The 18,671-nt window shown below is 44.3% G+C and overlaps 1 protein-coding gene across 4 annotated transcripts in view; it reads left to right on the top strand.

The window, feature by feature from the left end:
- The window catches only part of C2CD6 (C2 calcium dependent domain containing 6), a 32,073-nt gene extending 15,723 nt beyond the window's left edge, over positions 1-16,350 (top strand). For 3 of the 4 annotated variants that reach the window (XM_081015484.1, XM_081015485.1, XM_081015486.1), the window contains 7 exons: positions 367-436; positions 1,148-1,203; positions 5,295-5,735; positions 7,125-7,194; positions 8,491-8,534; positions 10,148-12,904; positions 15,926-16,350. In XM_081015484.1, the coding sequence (XP_080871610.1) occupies positions 367-436; positions 1,148-1,203; positions 5,295-5,735; positions 7,125-7,194; positions 8,491-8,534; positions 10,148-12,904; positions 15,926-16,261 (3,774 nt within the window). In that variant the 3' untranslated portion in view covers positions 16,262-16,350. Of the gene's footprint in view, positions 1-366; positions 437-1,147; positions 1,204-5,294; positions 5,736-7,124; positions 7,195-8,490; positions 8,535-10,147; positions 12,905-13,008; positions 13,117-15,925 lie in introns of all 4 variants that reach the window. The other variant, XR_013989264.1, reaches the window with a different exon arrangement.
- The last annotated feature ends 2,321 nt before the right edge of the window (positions 16,351-18,671 follow it).

Raw genomic sequence — 18,671 nt, 5'->3', positions numbered from 1 at the left:
GTCCTATAGGGCGAAAAATACGGTAGGTACAGTACCTGAGAGGATGAGAAAAAATAGAACAGCCCTGCCACATGTAGGCCTCCAGAAATCCCCTGCTAAAAGTACAGGAGCCCAGTCATCTTCTGCAGTCGGCCACCCTAATTAAGAGTCTCATCCAAAGTGCTACTTCCCTTTCCCACTGCATTTTTTATAGCTTCCTATCCGGCACGACAAATCACAATTTGATTTAATTGTTAAGGCTGTTAAGTGGCAATCTTGGAAACAAGGCAAAATTCCAGTCCCAATGCTAATTATCACAGGAAGGAGAATGGTCTGTACTTGAAAGCACTGTATGCCTATTTCTAACTTCTCTCCCCTCCCTATCAGGTATCTCGCTTCAAGGAAGCCGTTGGGAAAATACAACGCCCTCAAGCACCTACGGTTTATACCTCCTCAGGTTTAGTGAACACTCAAATATTTTCCTATTCATCTTGAGCGGAGACTAGAAGGGCCAGTGGGTTAATTTTCTAACCTTTACAGTGCAGCATATACAGTGGTACCTCAGGTTAAGTACTTAATTCGTTCCAGAGGTCCGTTCTTAACCTGAAACTGTTCTTAACCTGAAGCACCGCTTTAGCTAATGGGTCCTCCCACTGCTGCCGCGCCGCCGGAGCACAATTTCTGTTCTCATCCTGAAGCAAGTTCTTAACCCGAGGTATTATTTCTGGGTTAGCAGAGTCTGTAACCTGAAGCGTATGTAACCCGATGTACCACTGTACTGGTATTTGCAAAAGTTCCAACGTTCAATATTACCTTGTGTGAAAATGAGGGAGGGGGGAGAATTGCCCCATGGCTGTTGACAGAAGACGTTCAGTCCACCAAGTTCCTCCCCGGAAGTCCTGACCAATTGATTACCATATTGTCACTCAAGGTGACAGCATGGAGTGTTTGAACACTGAAAAGGGACTGCTTTTTAAAGAGGATGCCTATGAACTTCAATGCACTTATGAGTTCATGGTGCATAACCATAATGTGCGTTTGCATTAAAAAAAGATCCATAAAGCATTTATCCAGCATAAGGAACTTGGTGGTCTTGCTATGCAACTAGTATTTCCTTCTTTAGTTTCTTACAATATAACTTTCTAAAAATTTCTCCCACCACCTGCAGCTTCAGAGGTAATGTCTCATGAAAACATAAGCTCATTCGCCGGAGAAGACATGAAGGTGTGTGTTATTGATAGATTGCTTCATAAAATTACACCACTGTGGTACCCCTACAGCTAAAGAGGTTACTGTCAATCACACTCCCGCATATTTTAGAAACTATAGTATATGTGCAGGGCCTTATATGTACAGGACTATAGTGTATGTGGGGCTAAATGCATCTCTCTCTGGTCCTCAGAACTCTCAGTGCCCATTGCCCCAGACCACACCTCAACAGCCCTGCTTGACTGCTTTTGTCTGGCTGGAATGGGCAATAATGCTTTAATGGATGGAGAGATGGGTGTGCAAAAGCTAGGGGTGTCAGAAGGCATTGTTTTCTGTCCTTCCCTGTGTTTACTGCATGCCGCGCTGTTTCTGTTCTACTGCGTTTTGTCTTCCACCCAAAACCACGTTATTTCCCCGCTGGCTGTCCACTTTGGCAAAATTACCGTATTTTTCGCTCTATAGGACGCACTTTTTCCCCTCCAAAAATTAAGGGGAAATGTGTGTGCGTCCTATGGAGCGAATGCAAGCCCCTTGGCTTCAGCGATAGCAACGTGAAGCCTCCAAAGCGCAGAGGGAGCGCTCCGAACCCTCTCGCTCTCCAGGCTTCAGGGATAGCCGCCTGAAGCCTTTGGAGCGCAGCGGGAACTCGCGCTCCGCTCCGAAGGCTTCAGGTTCCTTTTGCTGAAGCCAGGAGAGCAAGACTCTCCCGGCCTAAGCAGAGAGGGAGAGCTGCGCAGCGCCCCTTCAGCGAAGCGGGAGGAGAAATGGAAGGGGCTCTGTTTCTCCTGCCACTTCGCTGAAGGAGCGCTGAGCAGAGAGGAGGGGAATTTTTTTTTCTTGTTCTCCCCCTCTAAAACAAGGTGCGTCCTATGGTCGGGTGCGTCCAATAGAGCGAAAAATACGGTGCATGACTTTACATATATCTCGTTGAGATTCCTGCATTGCAGGGGGTTGGACTCGATGACACTCGGATGACCTTCCATCTCTACAGTTATCTGTGATTCTATAAGTACTGTAATTAATTACATAAATTGCCTACGCGGTGTTGGCATTGCGTTATTCCACTCCATTTCAGTGCAAAAGGATCACAGTGCAAACATGGGGGGAAAGTAACATAACCAGTTATGTATCATTTATGGGCTGAAGGCAACAACAGTAGCAAATACCAGTTGCATTTGCTGAACTGTTTTCTGTTCCGGACTTGGAACTGTTGAGGAAACGTCAGCCATTCCCATTTATGTTTTCATTTGAGTTCTCCAACACCCTGGTAGAAACTTTTGACTTTGGTATGGCTGGAACATTGCTTCTGCCTACTTCTGCCTCTTGCCTGTCCCATGCAGCCCTCAGGTGGTTGCCTATAGGGCCCTTGAGGTTCCCCACCTTTGAACTATAGAAATAGCAGCAACACCTGAAATAGGTAAAATGCTAGAAAGAGGCTCTTGTGGCTTTTTAAACCACCTGTCCCTTTTTAAATGAATATTGGCTACACCACCAGAAGGGTATGTCTTAAATAGTATCAAGATTGTAATTTTCTTTTAATTTGTGAAATAATTCCTCTTCCTACTGGTCAGGGTTTGTTTGTTTATTTGTTGTTGTTGTTTTGCTGGTATATTTAAATTAGCCTATAAATCACATTACTGAGTAGGCGTTGTTGTAGCCCAACAACATTTAATCACAGCCAGCTGCACTTTCAGAAATAAGACATGATTGACTGTATCACTTCAGACTGAACAAAGGATAAAATAAATCACATTCAGAATGCCCCTGACTTTAGAAAATTCTCTCTGCATGTAGAAAATTAGTACAACCGGGAGAGAGGTTCCATCCCACCTTGCTCCCTGATGGTTATTTTTCTACATTCAGGGAGTTGTGGAAGCATTGAAGCAATAGTCTCCCCTCTTGCGGTCTTAAAATGGTAAATCCCGTAAAGAGCTCTGTCATGTGATACTGCTTGCTATGTAGATTTCTTTATTTTTCTTGAAATTTCGATTCCTTTCTTCAAATGTCTATGTAATACTTGCTGTACAAGCCCAGAGTTTTTGTGATATTGCTCTAACTTCACCTGTCTCCTTTCATACATATCAAGGGTACCATATCCTATTCTGTTGTACAGAAATTCCTAGCATTAAAGAAGCATGAAATAATTTCTAGCATTCCCTACTTAGTTACTCTCCGTTTGTATTAATTCAACGATGAAATGCCAAATTGATGGAGCCCTGAGTCTTGCCAAGTAGTGTTGAGGAGCCGACATCGATCTGTCTGAAGAGACAATGGAGTGCGCTATTAGGGGTGAAGTCAAACGGCTGGAGAATCACAGCGCCTGCTGTGGTTGCAGAGACCAGTAACTCTTAACTGCTGCCTCCGGTATTGCTTTCGCTGCATCAGCAGCAACATAGTGACCTCCTTGGGGGGCAAGCCTGAGCAGTGTCTGTGTGTGGAGGTCCTGGCCTGCGCAGATGACCACCTCCTGTGGTCTCACTGATGTGGTCCAAAAGAAAGCAGAGCAATATGTTTGGCACCAGACTGGCTGCAGGAGTTGCTGGAAGGAGGCGTACAAGGCGCCATCCAACCATAGCTGTCAACTGTCCCTTATTTGGCGGGAAAGTCCCTTATTCCAGTGCTGTGTCCTGCTGCTGTCCCTTATTGATGATGTCCCTTAAATTTCCTGGGTTTCAAAGGAAGCAGCTCCTCTCCCTCCCTCCCTGCTGGCCAGGGAGGAGGGAGGCTCCAACTGTGTTGCTTGGCTGCGTTGCTCACCCAATAAGGAGTCTAAGAACGACTGGGGGGGTGGAACTTGCATGCCTTGTGCTGATCAAATCAGCCGCGTTGCTTGGGGACTCGCCTTTGCTCAGCGCTTCCCAGCGGAGAGGTGACGATGGTTTTCCTTGCTGCATCCCCTTTGCCGGGTTGCTGCACTGTGGAAACCACCACTTGAGGCTTCGTTTGGCTGCTGGCTGGGCTTTCTGCCTTTGGCTTGGAGGGGCTCAGAAGTTGAACATACCTGTGCTAGGAAAATCCCTTATTTTGGCTGCTGATCCCTTATTTTCAAGGCTGCTGGTCCCTTATTTTCAAATCTAAGTTGACAGCTATGCATCCAAACATCGCGGGGATTCCACTCCAGATTTGTGTAGGGTTTACTCCTTAGCATTTTCTTCTCCCGCAGATGTACCACAAGACAGTAGATACAGATTTTCCCTCTGGGTTTACTCCCAAAGTCTTTTTCGTAGAATCGTAGAGTTGGAAGGGATCCTGAGGACCATCTAGTCCAACCCCCTGCAATGCAGGACTATGTAGCTGTCCAAAGAAGGATCGAACCTGCAACCCTGGCATTATCAGCACCATGCTCTAACCAACTGAACTCTTCTGCATGAATGAGTATGGCCACAAGGCAGTGGAGGTCTAGGATCATAGTTGTCCTTCTCCTAGATGGGCTACCTTCCCAGGTTGTCGAGCCCCTTCTGCCCCTCACTTCCCCCAACAACACGTGCAGAAGCCACCTTCTTGACCATTGGACTCACTATTGGTCTTGTACACTCAATCTGCCAGACCCTGTATTCGCATGCAGGAGACCCATTGGCTCCCTTCACTTGGTTTAGCTGGCCAGTCGAAGCCGTTTGCAGCTGATTTTGCATGCTGACTGCTTGTAGGGGCCACAGGTGAGAACTGAGTGCAGGGTGGGGACCAAAGGTGGACATACCACCCAAGAAGGAGCACAATGTGTCCCCTTCCAGAGGTACGAGCCATATACCCCAAGCAGTGTATACCGTATTTTTCGCTCTATAAGACGCACCAGACCACAAGACGCACCTAGTTTTTGGAGGAGGAAAACAAGAAAAAAAATATTCTGAATCTCAGAACCCAGAACAGCAAGAGAGATCACTGCGCAGTGAAAGTAGCAATCCCTCTTGCTGTTCTGGCTTCTGGGATAGCTGTGCAGCCTGCATTCGCTCCATAAGACGCGCACACATTTCCCCTTACTTTTTAGGAGGGAAAAAGTGAGTCTTACAGAGCAAAAAATACGGTATTTCATTGAAATTAAGACCAGTAGTTATAAAAAGACTACTTTTTAGTACACTAGTGTTGGTGATGATTATTGTCATTTGCAGAAATGGACAAGTCAAATGTCTGCTCTCTCAGCACGACCTTCTGGACCTGTGCCATCCCGCAGAAACTTATTTTCATCAGAACAGATTCCTCAACCTGCTGAAACAACCCCACCTGTCCCAGCGCTGACTGTAACCCCTAACCCTATGAGTTCTCCAGTATCTTCAGATGGAGAGAACATGAAAGACATGGTTGTAAGAGAACAAGTTCATCCTGACTCTTCAGATGGAGAGAATATGAAGGACATAGTTGTAAGAGAAAGACTTCATCCTGCGTCTGAAACCTCTCTGTCAAGTTCCGTTGGAAGCGCAGCAAAAACTTCTGAGGCTAGGGATTCAGAAAGCCTTGCTTCTTTAGGTCATGAGAGGAAAGTGACAGAAGAGGAAATACCTGTCATAGTCAAAAAACCACCTATTAAAGAATATCTGCCAGTACCAATACAGGTAGCTGATGGTGATATGTAACATATTGTTTCACTTTCCCCTCCCCAGGGGATAATGTGGGTTATTTAGCTTACTTCTTCTCTAATGGGCAAGCTGTTTGAGGCTTTGAGGTTACCATTCTTGCTCTTTTGAAGCCATAGCATATACAGTGGTACCTCGGGTTAAGTACTTAATTCGTTCCAGAGGTATGTTCTTAACCTGAAACTGTTCTTAACCTGAAGCACCACTTTAGCTAATGGGGCCTCCTGCTGCTGCCGCGCCGCCGGAGCAGAATTTCTGTTCTCATCCTAAAGCAAAGTTCTTAACCTGAAGCACTTTTTCTGGGTTAGCGGAGTTGGTAACCTGAAGCATATGTAACCCGAGGTACCACTGTAATTAATAGATGCGTTCTTACAGTGGGGTCAAGGGTAGCAACTGTAATGATGATCCAGCTGTGCCACATCAGACTTTTACTGTAAATATGCTGTACACTAAGGGATCCTCCAGACAATCTGTTTGTTGGTACAGTGGTACCTCTGGTTGCAAATGGGATCCGTTCCGGAGCCCTGTTCGCAACCTGAAAGGAACGCAACCCGATTCGCCGCTTCTGCGCATGCGCGTGACGTCATTTTTCGCATCTGCGCATGCGTGAGAGGCGAAAGCCGGAAGTAACCCTTTCCGGTACTTCCAGGTCACTGCGGAACACAACCTGAAGCAAACGTAACATGAGGTATGACTATTCATCTGGATTTGCTTGCAGAATACTTAAGCGGTGATTAGACTATAGACGCTTTCAGGCTTTTTCAGTCACATACCAGTGCAAATTCTGGTTGTGTACTTGGGGTGTCTTGAGCAACAAAGCCCACATCCCCACAAAGATAATACTTTTTGCAGTAAGGAAATTGACAGGAAAGTAACTGGAAAATGTGGGCAGCACTTGCTTTGACACAATATTGTCTAGCTTCCCTGCCAACAAATCAGGATAAATGCTCAATAAACAGGTCATCTGTTAGTGCCCTGACTCAGGTCTTCACTGAGCATTTGTTCCTATTTTTTTGAGAGGGTTATTCGACAATGAGCATTCATCCTGATTTACTTGCAGTGTTTACGTGTCTTCCTGTTAACCACCCATTCATCCCACCCTTTGCAGTGAATGTCCCAGTCACTTTCCAAACAGCAAAATGTCCAACTGGCAGGAAGATTTGTTAAAGTAGAACCTTTTGAGCCTGTGAAAATGGGAATTTGCTCCATTCTGACCGACTTTGCACGGTGATGTTCTACCTAGCTGCACTCTGCCAGCAGAAGTTCTTTTGCACACTCATTTTGCATTCTTACTGTTACAGTGATTTATAAGAGTGAATAACTATTTTTTTGTCTTCTTCTTGATGTATCCCCTCTGAAATTACAAAGGAATCACAGCCTAAGTCTGAAGTTTCTGTGAGTGTCTCACCTCAGTTTGTGGCACCTCCTAGACCATCAGGTAAATTGACATAACTTTTCGAATAGTAATCATCAGCTTCCAGTTGGTTTGGGTTCTATATAAAATAAAGCAAAACATGATATGCCAAGGACCAAAAGGGGGGGGAAAGGCTTTTCACAAGTTCACAACCTACTTTTAAAACCTCGCTTGGCCTGGTGCTTGGGTTCAAGAAACAAAAAGAATATCGCCTATAGGAAGCCAACAAACTTTTGTTAAATATGTATACTGTGTGTTGTCTCTATGACCATATTTATGCAAAAAACTCAATGGTTGTCTAGTGGGCAAACCTCAACAACTCTGAGCAAAGTGTGAAGCTTTTCCCCCCAAGGAAAAACTTCTCGCAAGAAAAAGATTAACAAATAAACTAGCACTAGGCTGAGGAGAAAAGTACAAGGGAGCTCTGGTGAATGTGATCGTCAGCCCGGGGCGGTTCCACTATGAAATTAATGAAGCTTAAGATTCAGGACTCCTAATTCTAGAGAACTACAGTCCACATTGCTTAAAAAATGTGGGTCTAGTGGGTCTTTTGTTGTATATATTTCAACAATCCCAAAGTTTGAGAGTCAGTAGCACAGATGTTGTAGAGGTGTGGTGGTCTGTCGTGGAACAATCCCACTGAATAAGTTAACAGTGGTTACCCAAACCTCGTTGCTGGTTGTGAAGGGTTCCCCATGACAGTTCAAGCCTTAGGGCCCCCAAGATGTAAGTCCACCACTGCTGTTGACAAAGGCAGGAGCGAACTGCATCATGAGAACAGCCTACTTCCTAAAGTGTTCCTCCTGCCTTCACCCTGCACTTTGAACCAGCACCCAACCTGAGAGCACTGCAATGTCAGTGAGTACTGTATTTTTCGCTCCATAAGGCGCACCGGACCATAAGGCGCACCTAGTTTTTAGAGGGGGAAATAAAGAAAAAAAAATCTTTAAAAAAGCAAGACTCTCCTGGCTTCAGCAGAGAGGGAGAGCTGCGCATCGCCCCTTCAGCCAAGCGGGAGGAGAAATGGAAGGGGCTCTGTTTCTCCTGCCGCTTCGCTGAAGGGGCGCTGAGCAGAGAGTGGGAGAATTATTTTTTCTTCTCCCCCTCTAAAACAAGGTGCGTTGTATGGTCCGGTGCGTCCTATAGAGCGAAAAATACGGTGACTCGTTACTCAAATGATTTGGTCTATTTTGCTGGGGAGTGTTGTGCATTATTAATTTACACTACATAAAATTAAATACCAGATTTCACAACTAAAAATTTGTTGCTGTTCCATTTGTTGCTTTTTAATATTTTATTTTTCTTGCTGATCCATCCTAGATTCAGTTGTTGAACCAGTACAGCAATTGCCTTGGAAATCTATGGTAAGGAATAACTCGTTAAGCACTGCTCTGATAGCATATAATACAGTTAAGTGGATTTGGTGATGTCTGTGTAGTGATGGCAGCATCATGCAACGTTTCTTATCTACCTCATTAGTTCGTGATCTGTTGCAGAAAACAGCACGAGGAGTTGGTACAATCTGGCTTCCTATCATTCCCTGCATCTGATTATATATCCACTTGCCAGGGATAGTACCTCTTTAAAAGACACTTTGGGTTCATTTGGAAAATGTTTTGTGCTGACACAATTGTCACTTTTGTTTTAACTTTGATTTGGTTGTTCATGCAAAACCAGCATGCAGACTTCCTTAAGTGCAGTTTGCTTACCACCAGCCCAGATGGCCAGACTGCAGTTTTATGTGCACACCTTTGAACGTACATCCTATTGAATTCACAAAGAACTAGTTCTGAGTAAACATGCAATAACACTGTGCAGTAGAAATACCTTCACATGCACCTTCTAAACTCATTTTTCTGTGCACAGCCTATTAGCTTAGTGCTGAGGCTGGCCGTTGTCTTGTGCCTGGGGATGGTGGCTGTTGGACATTCAGCAGTACTAGCAGATGATGTCAGCACTGATCAGGACTGGCTTGTGTCACCAATACTGTGGGAGGAAATATGTGAATTCCTGTGACTCACACATGTGGGGTAAAGAGCAAAAGAATCAGCTAGGTGCCTGGATTCAAAACATGGGGCTAAATCACTCTCCAGCAAGAAAAAGCCCTCCGTAGCAGAGTTTAAGCTCACAAAGTCAAGCAGTTAGGAATGTAGGCTGTTAAACCTTTTGCATATCCCATTTAGTTCGCTAGCAAAGCACTCTTCTCTTTCCGCCCTCTGGCAGTGAACAGACCACACCATTAGTAAGTTTGAATGCTTTAATTACAAATTCCCAATGTCTGATTTATGCGTTATTCCATGCAGCAGCAAGAACAACGCGGGTAAAAAGTATTGGGTAGAAAATACAGAGCTAGCTTCAAACACATGCTTGTAAGCTTGGAGCAAAGCTTAAAGACATCCTTCTTTGTAGGTTACATAGTGAGAAGAGAGTGACAACAGAAAGAGAAGGCACGATCTAGCTAGATATCTAACTCTGTGGTCTTAACCCCTTCATTCACTAACTAGCAGCCATACATAGTTATGTTTGACTGCAATTTCTCCCAGATATAACATCATCATAGGATAGCACTTGTGCAGGTGCCATTCCCCATCCAACAGCCTCTGATGCTTATCTGCTAGCATGCATATGACTGCCCAGCTGAAAATATAACCTGTCTCCTTTATTCCCTGACTTCAGAAATTAGAAATAATGTTTATACTGGTAGGATATATACTGTATTACTAATATATTGTTTATATGCATTTTTCCTATTTATGCTCTTCATTTTGTTGTATTATCATAAACATCTGACCAATAAAATTTATTCATTTGAAAGCCTCTTGTTAAAAAACCTGTTCCCAAGACCCGGGGTGGGGGGGGGAGAGATGAGCACAGTACCCAACTGCAGAGGAATTTCCAAAACCCACATAACTCCTCTGTTCATCTTGCAGCTTTTAAATTTCATAATTATGCCCTCTCTCCCTTTTTTAAATTACAGTTCCAGGAAGCGGTTTTTAGTGGAAACAAGTTTGAACCATTCTTGAGAAGTGTCAGTAAAGTACAGCCTCCGCCACCTATTTTTGGCAAAGGGGATGTCAGCCCTTTAGAAAAAACGTATCCATCTGATGCTAACAAAGAACGAGAAGACCAAGATCCACCTGATGGGATGTCATTGACAAAAGTGGCGAGTGGTCTGGACACTAAATTAATCAAGAGCAGTGGGGAGCTTTCTATACTAAGGCTTATAGAAAGAAAAATGGATTTAGAAGAGGAGGATCAAAAACGTGGCATGCAGGATGAAAAGGCCTCGGAACCACTCGCTGTGACATCGGGTTCTTCTGAGAAGACACTAGAAGATAAACTAGCAGAACAAGCAGAAATAAAACAGGTTGAAATTTCCTTTGAGAAGTCTCTTGAAGACGTGCTTGCTGATAAACTTGTAAAAGTCGTAGCAGTGTCGTCGATTTTAAGCAAAAACCTTGAAAACATCGTTGCGGAGGGACTCTCAGAAGCAAAGCTGTCTGAAACGCTGGAGGATAGCAGTTTGCCAGGGGATAATAAATGTCTACCTGAGGAAAGAAAGATGTCTGGAGAGAAGGTTGCAGAACCAGATGTAACAAAACTGACAGCTGCTGTAAGTCAAAATTTGCAGGCTCATCTTATAGACAAATTGTGTGAAGAGGGGATAATCACAGATACAGATCTACCTGAAAAAGACCAGATAGTGTCTTTTCCAATTACTGCTGATTTGCTCAAGAGGAGGAAAAGCTTATCCAGGGAAAGCATGTCACAAACTGAAATAACAACACTAAAATCACTAAGTGAGCATCCATCAAGAACCACTATCAAAGCTGAATCCGTACAGCATAGTAAAGAAAGTAGTAAGGAAACTATTAAAGAAAGCAGTAAAGAAAGCGAGTTAGTAGTTACAGGGACAGGTTTATCTGAAAGCAAAATAGATGGTGATAGAGAGGCTGCTTCATATCCTAAAACTGACAGTAGTTCAGTTGAACAAACAAATGCAAAGACAGACTTAAGAAAAGAACCCTCTAAACAGTCACTGGAAATCATTAGAGTAATGTTACCTGTGAACACAGACACAGATAACATTAAGCAGCGACTTTCCATTCACGATGCTCTCCTAGAAAAAATTTTAAAAGCAGAAATAAGAAGTTTGAAATCACTTTTAAGCAAAGAACACCGAGATCACTTTAAAGATCAACTTTCAGCAGCTGGATTAAAGGGAGAAGACTTGAAAACAGTGTGCCGGAAGTTGTCCTTGGCTGTGAAAGGGGATGACAGTGTTACACCAGAGAAGGCTGCGCTGCAAGAATGGCAGAATTCCTCTAGTGAGGGCCTTGCTAAAGAGACATTGGCGGTAAATGAAAGTATTCAAAATCTCTTTGAAGTGCTTTCAGAAAACGAAATTGCCAACCTAAAGAATGCATTGAACAAAAAGATTCAAGACCATCTTTCAGACAGACTTTCAAAAATAGGAATGATCACAGAGAGTGAGTTAAAGAGAATACTTGGAAACTTGTTTCCAGTAGTGGAAAAACTAGCAAAGACTGATGAAGGCTCAGACGAGCAAAGTACACAACTAGATACTCAAAGCCTGCATGACAGGTTTTCGGAGGAAGAACTACAAAATCTAAAGTCTCTCTTGAGCAGACTTCTAAACGAAGGCCACCGAGACAAACTTTCAGATTCAGAAGTACAAGGTTTAACATCAGTTTTAGAGAAAAGCTTTGAGGATCTTCCCATACAAAACAGTTCTGAAACTGGGATAAGCCAAGAAGTTGAGATAAAGGATGAATGCCGTACTATATCTCTGCCAGATGTTGAGGAAAGTCAGAGAGTTAGTAAGACAGATGTATCTGAGAGAGGAAAAGTTCCTTCAAAGGAAAGTCTTCATAAAATTTCAACAGCGGGTGAAAAACACAAAATAGAAAGAGAAGCTGTAGACCTTTCTGTAACAAGTCTTTTGGAAGTAGAAACAAGGAGCCAAGAAACTCAGACGATGGGTCAGCCCAAAAAAGTGAAACATAAAAAAGAAAGTCACAGGTTGCCGAAGTACAATGATAATCTGATCATACCAAATATAACGAGAACAACATTTGATGTAGGATTAAAAAGCAGGTCACCTGAGGAAACTTCGAAGAGAATCTCTGAACCATTTGCCACATCTTTTTTGAGTGCGCGTGATATTGGCATCCAAAGTGAAGCGAAAAATTATTTCTGCCACAAGCCCCCCAGTTTTATTTCCAAGCCTCCCTTTCCGGTGAACCCTCAGACATTTCTCTTTTTGCATTCAGAATCTGAGGAAGATGCAAAGCCAGCAGTTAAACACCACCAGAAGGCAAAAAGGAAGAAATCTGACATAAAGAAGGATAGTGGGTCACACCAGCAAGCATCAATAAGTACACAAACCAGGAGAGAAAGGGTGCCTACTGGAAGCACCTCTAAGGAGATTTTAAAAGAAAAATCCAAAAGGCACCCATCAGTTTCTCCAAAATTGAGCGCCACCGAAAACAGGAAGGATTCCAAAGCAACAGCATCCCCCAGCGGTACACGAAGGGAAAGCTTGAAGCAGAAATCTGAGAAGAAGCGAGATACGGAGGTTAAGCCCAAAAAATCACTCACCAAGACTGCTGTCCTGTCTGATCCACAGCTACAAAACCATTCCAAAAATATTTCGGAAAAATCATCCACAACTAAAATACCAGCTCCTGGGCGTACAAAAGGAAGCACATTGGTAAGAACGTTATTGACTCTGTACTTGAAGACCACAAATATTATTTCTGAAAGCAGCACATCTAGGACAATATTTGCTTTAATGCATTTATTTTTTCCAAACAGAGCAAATCAGAGCCATGGAACTAGCGTTGCAAATTAAAATCAAAGCTCAACATCTTGGAAAAACAGACTTCAAAACAGGGGCTCCTGTATTAAAGACTTTAATGCCAGGTGATTTGACTACACCCATGAGCCCAGTAAACCCAGTGCTTACTGGTTGCTTACACAGCCAGCCTGCTGATTGCACTAAGCAATGATCCTTGGGCCGTGTAAATGATTGTTTTCAGAGACTGTACTGCTTTTCAGGAGTAGCAGTTGGGGTGGGGAGAGTTTTCTAACCCTTCTCTCCCTTGCCAGTCCTGATAAAAGTCCCTACCCCACCCTGCTCACAAAAAGCCCCTGCTATTTGGCCTGGGATGGAAGCTGTCAGTAGGAACTTATCGGAAGAGGATTTTCATCAGGACCACAGCATGTGCGAGAAAGCCGTAAACCCTTTCCCCGCACAGCGGTTGCAGTCCTGATCAGTTGCTGTATCAGAATAGCACCACACAAAGCAAAGCAGTGTACAGTGGTACCTCGGGTTACATACACTTCAGGTTACAGACGCCGCTAACCCAGAAATAGTACCTCGGGTTAAGAACTTTGCTTCAGGATGAGAACAGAAATCACGCGGCAGCAGTGGGAGGCCCCATTAGCTAAAGTGGTGCTTCAGGTTAAGAACAGTTTCAGGTTAAGAACGGACCTCCGGAACGAATTAAGTATGTAACCAGAGGTACCACTGTAATGTGAAGCTTGGCCATTTCTGCCCTTCTAAACCTGACACAGAGTACATACACATCCTTGGCCCCACGTTACCCTTAGCACCATACTTTCTCTTCTTTTTTACTGCTTCTCAGCACACGGCGTTCGTTCCTTAAATGTTATTCCTTTGTTTGCAACAGTATGTATAAGCCACCCACTTACAAAATTGAGGTGGTGTACAGCAGTATGTAAATAAAAGGGACGTGGGACGTGGGTGGCGCTGTGGGTTAAACCACAGAGCCTAGGACTTGCCGATCAGAAGGTTGGCTGTTCGAATCCCTGCGACGGGGTGAGCTCCCGTTGTTCGGTCCCTGCTCCTGCCAACCTAGCAGTTCAAAAGCATATCAAAGTGCAAGTAGATAAATAGGTACCGCTCCGGCAGGAAGGTAAACGGTGTTTCCGTGCGCTGCTCTGGTTTCGCCAGAAGCGGCTTAGTCATGCTGGCCACATGACCCGGAAGCTGTACGCCGGCTCCCTCGGCCAATAAAGCGAGATGAGCGCCACGACTGGACCTAATGGTCAGGGGTCCCTTTACCTTTACAGCAATATGCACAGGTGCAGTAAAACACAAGATGCCACAAAAGCAATACACATCATCTTGCCTCTGCACGTTCTGCATCTTTTGACCTCGCTTCCAACTCCAGTTCCCAGCCATACCAGCATCCCTACAGGCATTGCAATCCCCTGCCAACAGCATCTAGGTCTCCGTCTCCAGGAAAGGTGGAGAACCTCTCTCTGCCCCGCTCTGCCCAAGGGCCAACTTTTCAGGTGGGTGGAACAACCCACCCATCAGTCACACAATGTCAGTATGAGATCACGATTGGAACGGGCAAGGTTCCAAGGCTGGGAACCACAGCACAAGGGGCGTTGCCACCGCTATACTTTGCAAGCCTCCTCATTCTCCTTTCCACCTTGGGTGTCAGAGGTGGGAAGAAGCACAGAGTCATTTGTTGGGAATCCATAGATTCCCTATGCTTCCCCCTTTCCATCTTTTTTCCACCTGCGATGTCAGGGGGCTTTAAAGAATAGCCCTGGGAGGGAGAAGTTTTTTCCATGAGATAAAAGCCACTTCCCCCTCCATGGGCAAAGCATGGTCCCACTATTCCTTGGCTTCTGGGTGGTTGGAAGCTCACCTTCTTCCAGCAAAAGTTGAGAGCTCACTTTAAGCTCCTGATGGTTCCTTGAAGACCCACATTTACCTGTTCCATGCCCAATGTCCTGTATGACATCAAGTTTGGCCTGCAGGTCACAGGTCCCCCCCCCCCCACTCTAGAACCTGTTTAGGGTTTCCCTAGGCAAACCAAGAAGGGATGCGGGTGATGCTGTGGGTTAAACCACAGAGCCTAGGGCTTGCTGATCATAAGGTCGGCGGTTCGAATCCCCGCGATGGGGTGAGCCCCCGTTGCTCGGTCCCTGCTCCTGCCAACCTAGCAGTTCGAAAGCACGTCAAAGTGCAAGTAGATAAATAGGTACCGCTCCGGCGGGAAGGTAAACCGCGTTTCCGTGCATTGCTCTGGTTCACCAGAAGTGGCTTAGTCATGCTGGCCACATGACCCAGTAGCTGTACGCCGGCTCCCTTGGCCAATAAAGCGAAATGAGCGCCGCAACCCCATAGTCGTCAGTGACTGGACCTTATGGTCAGGTGTCCCTTTACCTTTATCTTTTAGACAAACCAAGAACTTGCACCTGTGCATTGCCATCCGAGTGCTTAGAATGTTTGGCGTATCGGTCACAGCACTTCAGCCAATTGCTAATATGGGGAAGGAAATAGAACAGCAACCACTAGTATTTAGCTGATTAATTAGAAGACAACAGATACTAACCTGACCCAGATACTAACAGCGGCATGAGTTCGTTAAATGAAATAAAGTAAGGCTTAGGCATGCAAAGAGACAAGAGAACAGTGCAAATTTGATTGTTTGATAAGCCAACCACTGAGCGCTGATGAATGAAAACTTTGGGTTGTAATCCAGCATTGTCAACAAGACTTCTGCTTACCTAATGGGACTTCCGCCCTCTCTCCTTTCTCCTGCGCCCCCTCTAAATCAGCCAATTTATGGGTAGGGAAGAGGAGGAGAAGGGGAAGTGAGTGGGATGCAGCTCCCATTGTCTTACAGTGAAGTTTGTCATAATTATACACATACATAAAATAACTCTTTGCTTTCATTTTGATATTCAGAACATTGCGGGCCCAGATGATATCGACATGGAAGCTTACAGGCATCTTGAAAAAGCCGTAGAAAGAGCTCTTCTTGATTTAGGAAGAGTCCCAGAAGGCAGCTCCAGCCAGGGAAGGCCAACTCCTGCTCCAAGTTCTACGACTCTCATAAACAGAGATTCACCCAGATCCTATCTCTCTGCTGTCGAGACGCCAAGAAATCAAGCGGGTTCAATAACGGAGATGCTTAACAATCAAGAACAGATCTTAAAAATGACACCTGATCAACTGGAAGTTGTACTTAGGATTCTCCAAAATATATTGAGGCAGAACGCAAGACCCCCAAATAATGGATGAATGGAAACAACCTCTGTGTAAACCAGCTACGTATGTATGTTCTTACTTTCCCCCAGCTATTATGAAAAATAAAACCCTCTTTGTATATACATTTTTAAAGAAAGTTTAAGGATATTTTAAAATTATTGTAGATAGGAAGCTGCCTTATATCAAGTCAAATATCATTGATCCATATATTTCTCTGTGTGTGTGTGTGTGTGTGTGTGCGCGCGCGCACGCGTGTGTGTGCGTGCATGTGTAAAATATGCCACGATGGCCTCGGCAAATTTGACAAGTGAGCAATGCCACCCACCTGTCAATCACCTGTTTCCAGACACAATGTGAATCAAAACTGCCTGCAAATGAATAAAGGGGCTCAGGTTTGATCCCCACTTTGGGCAAAAGATTCCTGCATTGCCAGGAGCTGGATTAGATGACTCTCGTGGTCCTTTCCAAATCTATGATTCTATGACTTCCCTAAAAAGGAGCTTCCTCTAGGATGGAACAGTGCTGATGGCAAGCTCCCCCCGCCAACTGCATCAGGGTATTCCGATGAAGAAACTCCCTAGTGCAGCTGATCTCAAGTAGGGCTTCCTATCAGCTCTGATAAACTTGCAACAGAACAACTGGGAGCTGACGTTAAGCTAGGAGTGGCACAGAAATTTGAATCTATTTGTATTTAAAAGTGAATCTACCTAGTTAGCTCTTTTTAAAACAATATGCGAAATGAAAGACATCCTGCCAAATTTGCACTTCACTGAATTTTGAAAATACACTTCTCCAGCCAAGTAATGTGTACAAAAACACAAATAAGGTACAGTGTGTGCATAAGCGTGCATTCACGAAAACACACCAAATGCATTGTACTAGGGAACATAATAAGTATTAGGGAAATGCATCTTGTAAAATTGTGCCTTAGGTAAAAAGGTTTATATTAGGAAAAGTTTGCACTTGGGATTCTGATGAATTTTAGGAATTTCTTTTAAAAAGAAAGCAACTGATATGAAGCAGTGGAGAAGTGAACTTGAACATTGGAAAAATGAGAAGCAGAGAAACCAAAATGGACTCTACCAGTCTTCCCTTTGGAGTTGCACCTATAGCTGCCTCACACGTCAGATGTGAGGCAGGTGAACGTTGTTTGCAGGAAACAGTCTTGCAGGCCAGATTGGGACCTGTGCCAGGCCTAATTAAGCTGGTGGGCCGGAGGTTCCTCAGCCCTGCTGCATACACTGGCTTGCAGTAGCTCAGGGTGTCTTACTTGGAGATGAATTGGGACAATCTGTATGCAAAGTGTTTGCCTCTGAGCTACAGACCTTCCTCTAATGCTTACTTCACAATTCCCTACTGGTGTTACTTTAATACAGAATGCAGTGTTTCATCTCTTGATGAAATGTGCTTAGGTGATTGCTGGAAAAGACCTGAAAAACGATAGATTTGCCTTTATGATGTTCAACTTTTAATAATTGAAACTTTTTTTAAAAAAAAAGACAACCCATTATGTCTACTGCAACTCCCTACTACACACAGTATGATGCTGTTGAAGATGCCTAGCCTAATCCTTTCGGGTCAAGCCCAGCCGTTGCAGCAGCAATTCCTTGCTTTTTCTCAGTGGCACAGTATTGTGATGGCTAGATGATGTCATCTTGGCAAAAGGGGGGTGGGAATCACTGCTGCCACACCGTCTCTTGGTTTTAGAATGAATAGACCCTGCTTGCCAGCTCTGCCCTCAAAAGATATGCAGAGGAATGGAATTCAGGAAGATCTTGGAAACATGGAGGGCAGGCAGCTGCAGTTTCTCACTTGGCTCTGTCCCCTCAGATGCACACTGAGCATGGGTGCAGAGGCAAATGCATATATTTATTAGAAATAAAATCAATCCTTTCTCTAACCAACTGAGCTAACTTCCCTTTTAGCATTAACTGCCTGCTGCTAGAATTTGACTGCAGACCACCACACACTGCTCCGAGTTCTCATTCTGCCTGTGATAGAGTGGCTGAAAAGCCTAGAACCCATTGTGTCCACTCAACAGAACTCTCCTTAGAATCATCCTTAATTGGATGGTGCTGCCTATGAGTTGCAGAATCAACCCATGATGCCCTGTATTCTCAGACCCATTAACCTAGTCTTTTTATCTAGTTAAAGCAAATTTACTGCCAGGGTGAAGTGTCTACACAGTTCTGAAAGCATATTTCTTACACATGTCGATTTGATACTAAACTCCACTGAATTCCATGGGATTTGTTCCCAAACATAACACCGGCTACTCAGAAGTAAATCCCACTGAATTAAGTGGGCTGCTCCCCCAAATAAGTGGGGTTAGGAACTATATTCTTTCTGCACAGTTTGCTTATTTGTTACATTTAACATTTTGCCAGCGAATTAAATAGCAGTTTTTATCCTCACAGTGGCACTGGTGGCAATCGTATATATC

The sequence above is a fragment of the Podarcis pityusensis genome (assembly GCF_964106645.2).
Source record: "Podarcis pityusensis genome assembly, chromosome: 1".
NCBI classification, from domain to species: Eukaryota; Metazoa; Chordata; class Lepidosauria; order Squamata; family Lacertidae; genus Podarcis; species Podarcis pityusensis.
This window is presented reverse-complemented; position numbering and strand designations above follow the sequence as displayed.